Below are 7,336 nucleotides of genomic sequence, written 5' to 3' on the forward strand. Positions count from 1 at the left end.
ATATATATATATATATATATATATATATAAAACCAGTTTCATCATTTATAAATATCAGGAGGAAAAGAAATTTAAAAAAACCCCGAACGAAGCACTAAGAAAAACAATCTTTAAATATTTATCTTTTGAGCTGAACCTGTTTTTGCTCGTACTCTGAGATTATCTGTAAAGTAGAATCATAAATTAGTAACGGTTCGAGTCAGTCAGTGAACACGCAATCATTTAGTGTACAGGTTTTTTAATGGAAAATTGTAAAAGCGTTTTTTTTTTTTTTAATGCACAAAAACTATTTAGCATGTTGTGTATATAGAAAGCTTAAATATACATCTAAATGTATACACAAAAGTCTTTATAGATAAAATAGCGAACTTTACTAGTCTAAGACAAAATAATTTTTTTCTTATTAGAAAAAAAAAGTCTGCAAATAAAAGTACCCTATACAGGGTACCCTATGCAGTCTACAGAGGACGTAAACAGGACCCGCAGTTTATAATCTGAATATTTCGATTGAAACAGTTACAAAAGGTGAGATCTGGGTTCTCTAGAAAGTTCCACACGATTGACACCTTTAGTGTTTATACAGTTTTAGCAATAAGATTTCTGCATGATGTAAAACGAGATGTTCATTAATGTTAAATACACTCGGGAAGCGTTCAGTACTTTTAAAGGTCCTTTGGTTCTATGTAGAACCTTACAACAGAGTGTTTCTCTATCAGAACTGCTTACGACTACTCTTTTGGATGCTTAGAACCCAATCTTTTTACCCAAAAAAAGCCTTAAAGAACCCTTTTTCGCTAAGAGTGTGACTATTAGATATCGTTCGAACTGTACATCCTTTGTGTTCCTGTATCAGATGTCTGTACTGTTGCATGTTTCAGAACTTAAAGCATTTTCCTGCATGATTAAAACGCATTCAGAACATGTACATGAACACTAGAACCCTGATTTCAGAAACATCCCAAATAAAGCAGCTCTTTTGTAAATTAATGAGTCAGATAAACTGCAGAGTGTTATACAAAAAAAACAACAACAAAAAAACATAAAAGCAAATTTATCATAGTACTAGTTGTAATACTAGCTCTACTGCTGAGAAATATTGGTTATTTTTAAGATTTTATATGCCTTCAAATGACAGAAACAGACTTCTGCAAATTTATTACCTGCCCTTCAGTATTCATTTTTTTTTCATTTCTGCCCTTCGGTTTTCACTGTAAATAATAATTATATTATTGATTTACAATCTTTGATCTTTAAGTTATTTTTCACGCCGTGGTAAATCACACTAAAGCTGATAAACGAACGTATTTGCATTGACTCCGCCCACTGTTTTACACTTTTGGGTACAAACGCTCCAAATTACATATTCATCAAGTCTATGTAAATTAACTTGAATGCTTATTTATGGTTGTTTATCAGGTTTGTATTGTGGAGTTCTGAGCAATATGACAGTAAAATATCAACATTGTGATCAATTATGTCAGAATTATGTACTTTTTTTTTGCAATATATATTTTTGTAACATTTATTTTATCGTGATATTTCATAACAAGCTCTGATTGGAAGTAGCTGATTTAGTGGTCAATTGCGATTTCTTTTTTTTCCAGGGTTAAATCATTTAATTTATTACTTCCTGTATTAAATCGAACACTATTGTTTCACTGCCTCTTGTTTTTTAGCAAACCTGTATGTCATCATACATATCGAGTCTCATAGAAGTGGTGATGTATCGTGATTATGATATTTCTGTCATATCACCCATCTCTATACACACAACCTTTAATAAATAGTGATCTATTGATATCTAGTGATCTTGCACTGAATAAAGACTGAATAATGTGGCTAGTTTACAGATTCTCACTTCACTTAAAAAAATTAATCAAAAAAATAAAATCTCCATTTCCAGTGATAATATCACAGTGTCTGGGTGACTAAAACTCTTTATCAATGCCCTTAGAAAGTCCCCAGTGGTGACAGTATCAGAAGAACACTCGGTCATGTGAAGGCATTTTGATTTCAAAAGAAGAACTATAATATAGTATAATACACACTCTACAGCTCTTCTGTGTTTTTATTATCTCTCTTTTTCCCCCCCAAAAAAAAGTGAAAGTTCAGAACCAGGAGCCGATCCTTGGTGCCAGACGTGGATTTATCTTCTTCTTGTTGTCCGTGTCTGCTCGCCAGTGTTTCTTTCTTCTGTTTTCAAAACATCCTGCATCAATGAAGAACAAAACGTTTTTTTTTTTAAATATTCATTTAAAATCTTTAGAAATATCGACACGACATGTTTTCACTAATGAACATAACAAAGTGAATCGTTTGGTGATGAATCAGCTGAGTGGATGGTGTATGGACTCAGACCTCTGGCGTTTACTCTTTCCCCATCATCCTCATCTGTGGCGTTTCTAAGGTAACGGGAGTGAGAGGCGGGGCCAGGCAGGGCGCTCGGAGTGCTGACATCTGTGTGAATATGGAGAGATAGAGATCTGTAATAAATATACACCAGTACACTTGCGCTGTATAGAAACACACTGTGTAGGAAAGTGTGCAAGTTTGCCTGGAAATCCCAGGAGCCTTCAGGCTTTTTCACATCAAATCTGTACTTGTGAGATTTACATTTTTGGAGATTTGTATGTAGTGTAGAGATTTCATGTATATATATCAATTATAAAATTATATATATATATATATATATATATATATATATATATATATATATATATATATATATATATATATATATATATATATATAATTCAAAACCATAGTGCTCAATTTTGAATATATAATATAAAATAATGCATATAATATATAGGGTTAGGCAAGTCTTAAAGGCAGGTCTTACCCCTTGTATGTTAAAAAAAAAGCAAAATTATGCATTTATTAAATAAACAACAGTGAAAAAAATAATTTGCTGTGTATATCGTTCAAACATGAAGTTCATATTCAAATACTTTTAGCACCTTCCAAGCTCCAGGTAAAAGGTTTATTAATCCCAGTGGGACAAATTCTTGCTAAAAGCTGCTCTATAACACTTACAGAAACAGGAGCAACATAAAATAAATTATTACAAAATAGCAGCATGTGTATATTTAAAAGTTAAATTAAACTTCCTCAAATGTAATAAATCAATCAATCAATAAAAACCTAGAGTTGTACAGATCAAATATGAAATGTTAATAAAGTTTTAAATGTCCTGCTCTAAAACATTTGGTGTGTCTATATCTCTGCAGCACTGATAAAGAAGTATCATAAAGATGATTTTAGATAACATTCACACAACATTCCCAGCTGTACAAGAAGTAATGTTATAGTAACAGAATAACAGTGAGTAACAGTAAGAGTATGAGTAACACTACAGTAACATTCAGCGTAACAGTAAGAGTAATAGTATGAGTCAGGGTAACAGTGAGGGTAACAGTGAGGGTAACTGTATGAGTCAGGGTAACAGTGAGAGTAACAGTGAGAGTAACAGTGAGAGTAACCGTATGAGTCAGGGTAACAGTGAGAGTAACAGTGAGGGTAACAGTGAGAGTAACAGTGAGGGTAACTGTATGAGTCAGGGTAACAGTGAGAGTAACAGTGAGAGTAACAGTGAGGGTAACAGTGAGAGTAACAGTGAGAGTAACAGTGAGAGTAACCGTATGAGTCAGGGTAACAGTGAGAGTAACAGTGAGAGTAACAGTGAGGGTAACAGTGAGAGTAACAGTAAGAGTTACTGTATGAGTCAGGGTAACAGTGAGAGTAACAGTGAGAGTAACAGTGAGAGTAACAGTATGAGTCAGGGTAACAGTGAGAGTAATAGTATGAGTCAGGGTAACACTGAGAGTAACAGTATGAGTCAGGGTAACAGTGAGAGTGACAGTGAGAGTAACAGTGAGAGTAACTGTATAAGTCAGGGTAACAGTAAGAGTAACAGTGAGAGTAACTGTATGAGTCAGGGTAACAGTGAGAGTAACAGTATGAGTCAGGGTAACAGTGAGAGTAACAGTATGAGTCAGGGTAACAGTGAGAGTAACAGTCAGGGTAACAGTGAGAGTAACAGTCAGGGTAACAGTGAGAGTAACACTGAGAGTAACACTGAGAGTAACTGTATGAGTCAGGGTAACAGTGAGAGTAATAGTATGAGTCAGGGTAACAGTGAGAGTAATAGTATGAGTCAGGGTAACAGTGAGAGTAATAGTATGAGTCAGGGTAACAGTGAGAGTAACAGTATGAGTCAGTGTAACAGTGAGAGTAACAGTATGAGTCAGGGTAACAGTGAGAGTAACAGTATGAGTCAGTGTAACAGTGAGAGTAACAGTATGAGTCAGGGTAAAAGTGAGAGTAACAGTGAGAGTAACAGTATGAGTCAGAGTAACAGTGAGGGTAACAGTGAGGGTAACAGTGAGGGTAACAGTAAGGGTAACAGTGAGAGTAACAGTGAGGGTAACAGTGAGAGTAACAGTGAGGGTAACAGTGAGGGTAAAAGTGAGAGTAACAGTGAGAGTAACATTATGAGTCAGGGTAACAGTGAGAGTAACTGTATGAGTCAGGGTAAGAGTGAGAGTAATAGTATGAGTAAGGGTAACAGTGAGAGTAATAGTATGATTCAGGGTAACAGTGAGAGTAATAGTATGATTCAGGGTAACAGTGAGAGTAATAGTATGATTCAGGGTAACAGTGAGAGTAACAGTATGAGTCAGGGTAACAGTGAGAGTAACAGTATGAGTCAGGGTAACAGTGAGAGTAACAGTATGAGTCAGGGCAACAGTGAGAGTAACAGTATGAGTCAGGGTAACAGTGAGAGTAATAGTATGAGTCAGGGTAACACTGAGAGTAACAGTATGAGTCAGGGTAACACTGAGAGTAACAGTATGAGTCAGGGTAACAGTGAGAGTGACAGTGAGAGTAACAGTAAGAGTAACTGTATAAGTCAGGGTAACAGTAAGAGTAACAGTGAGAGTAACTGTATGAGTCAGGGTAACAGTGAGAGTAACAGTATGAGTCAGGGTAACAGTGAGAGTAACAGTATGAGTCAGGGTAACAGTGAGAGTAACAGTCAGGGTAACAGTGAGAGTAACAGTCAGGGTAACAGTGAGAGTAACACTGAGAGTAACACTGAGAGTAACTGTATGAGTCAGGGTAACAGTGAGAGTAATAGTATGAGTCAGGGTAACAGTGAGAGTAATAGTATGAGTCAGGGTAACAGTGAGAGTAATAGTATGAGTCAGGGTAACAGTGAGAGTAACAGTATGAGTCAGTGTAACAGTGAGAGTAACAGTATGAGTCAGGGTAACAGTGAGAGTAACAGTATGAGTCAGTGTAACAGTGAGAGTAACAGTATGAGTCAGGGTAAAAGTGAGAGTAACAGTGAGAGTAACAGTATGAGTCAGGGTAACAGTGAGAGTAACAGTTAGGGTAACAGTGAGAGTAACACTGAGAGTAACTGTATGAGTCAGGGTAACAGTGAGAGTAACTGTATGAGTCAGGGTAACAGTGAGAGTAATAGTATGAGTCAGGGTAACAGTGAGACTAATAGTACGAGTCAGGGTAACAGTGAGAGTAACTGTATGAGTCAGGGTAACAGTGAGAGTAACAGTATGAGTCAGGGTAACAGTGAGAGTAACAGTATGAGTCAGCGTAACAGTGAGAGTAACTGTATGAGTCAGGGTAACAGTGAGGGTAACAGTAAGGGTAACAGTGAGAGTAACAGTGAGGGTAACAGTGAGAGTAACAGTGAGGTTAACAGTGAGAGTAACAGTGAGAGTAACAGTGAGAGTAACTGTATGAGTCAGGGTAACAGTGAGAGTAACAGTGAGAGTAACTGTATGAGTCAGGGTAACAGTGAGAGTAACAGTGAGGGTAACAGTGAGAGTAACAGTGAGAGTAACTGTATGAGTCAGGGTAACAGTGAGAGTAACAGTGAGAGTAACAATATGAGTCAGGGTAACAGTATGAGTCAGGGTAACAGTATGAATCAGGGTAACAGTGAGAGTAACAGTGAGAGTAACAGTGAGGGTAACAGTGAGAGTAACAGTATGAGTCAGGGTAACAGTGAGAGTAATAGTATGAGTCAGGGTAACAGTGAGAGTAATAGTATGAGTCAGGGTAACAGTGAGAGTAATAGTATGAGTCAGGGTAACAGTGAGAGTAACAGTATGAGTCAGGGTAACAGTGAGAGTAATAGTATGAGTCAGGGTAACAGTGAGAGTAATAGTATGAGTCAGGGTAACAGTGAGAGTAACAGTATGAGTCAGGGTAACAGTGAGAGTAATAGTATGAGTCAGGGTAACAGTGAGAGTAATAGTATGAGTCAGGGTAACAGTGAGAGTAACAGTATGAGTAACAGTGAGGGTAACAGTGAGAGTAACAGTATGAGTCAGGGTAACAGTGAGAGTAATAGTATGAGTCAGGGTAACAGTGAGAGTAATAGTATGAGTCAGGGTAACAGTGAGAGTAATAGTATGAGTCAGGGTAACAGTGAGAGTAACAGTATGAGTCAGGGTAACAGTGAGAGTAACAGTATGAGTCAGGGTAACAGTGAGGGTAACAGTAAGGGTAACAGTGAGAGTTACAGTGAGGATAACAATATGAGTCAGGGTAACAGTATGAGTCAGGGTAACAGTATGAGTCAGGGTAACAGTGAGGGTAACAGTGAGAGTACCAGTGACGGTAACAGTGAGAGTAACAGTGAGAGTAACAGTGAGGTTAACAGTAATAGTAACAGTGAGAGTAACAATGAGGGTAACAGTGAGAGTAACAGTGAGAGTAACAGTGAGAGTAACAGTGAGGTTAACAGTAATAGTAACAGTGAGAGTAACAATGAGGGTAACAGTGAGAGTAACAGTGAGGTTAACAGTAAGAGTAACAGTGAGGGTAACAGTGAGGGTAACAGTGAGAGTAACAGTGAGAGTAACAGTATGAGTCAGAGTAACAGTGAGAGTAACAGTGAGGGTAACAGTGAGAGTAACAGTGAGAGTAACAGTATGAGTCAGAGTAACAGTGAGGGTAACAGTGAGAGTAACAGTGAGAGTAACAGTGAGAGTAACAGTATGAGTCAGGGTAACAGTGAGGGTAACAGTGAGGGTAACAGTGAGAGTAACAGTGAGGGTAACAGTGAGAGTAACAGTATGAGTCAGGGTAACAGTGAGAGTAACAGTGAGGGTAACAGTGAAAGTAACAGTGAGGGTAACAGTGAGAGTAACAGTGAGGGTAACAGTGAGAGTAACAGTATGAGTCAGGGTAACAGTGAGAGTAACAGTGAGAGTAACAGTGAGGGTAACAGTGAGAGTAACAGTATGAGTCAGGGTAACAGTGAGAGTAACAGTGAGGGTAACAGTGAGAGTAACAGTGAGAG

At 37.5% G+C, this 7,336-nt stretch overlaps 1 protein-coding gene across 2 annotated transcripts in view; it reads right to left on the reverse strand.

Moving 5' to 3' along the window:
• Window positions 1-221: 221 nt before the first annotated feature.
• The window catches only part of dnajb6b (DnaJ heat shock protein family (Hsp40) member B6b), a 50,436-nt gene continuing 43,321 nt past the window's right edge, over window positions 222-7,336 (reverse strand). For both annotated transcript variants that reach the window (XM_053681725.1, XM_017473117.3), the window contains exons 9-10: window positions 2,359-2,457; window positions 222-2,209 (exon numbers count right to left, since the gene is read on the reverse strand). In XM_053681725.1, the coding sequence (XP_053537700.1) occupies window positions 2,109-2,209; window positions 2,359-2,457 (200 nt within the window). In that variant the 3' untranslated portion in view covers window positions 222-2,108. The remainder of the gene's footprint in view (window positions 2,210-2,358; window positions 2,458-7,336) is intronic.

This window comes from Ictalurus punctatus, chromosome 7 (genome assembly GCF_001660625.3).
Source record: "Ictalurus punctatus breed USDA103 chromosome 7, Coco_2.0, whole genome shotgun sequence".
NCBI lineage: Eukaryota > Metazoa > Chordata > Actinopteri > Siluriformes > Ictaluridae > Ictalurus > Ictalurus punctatus.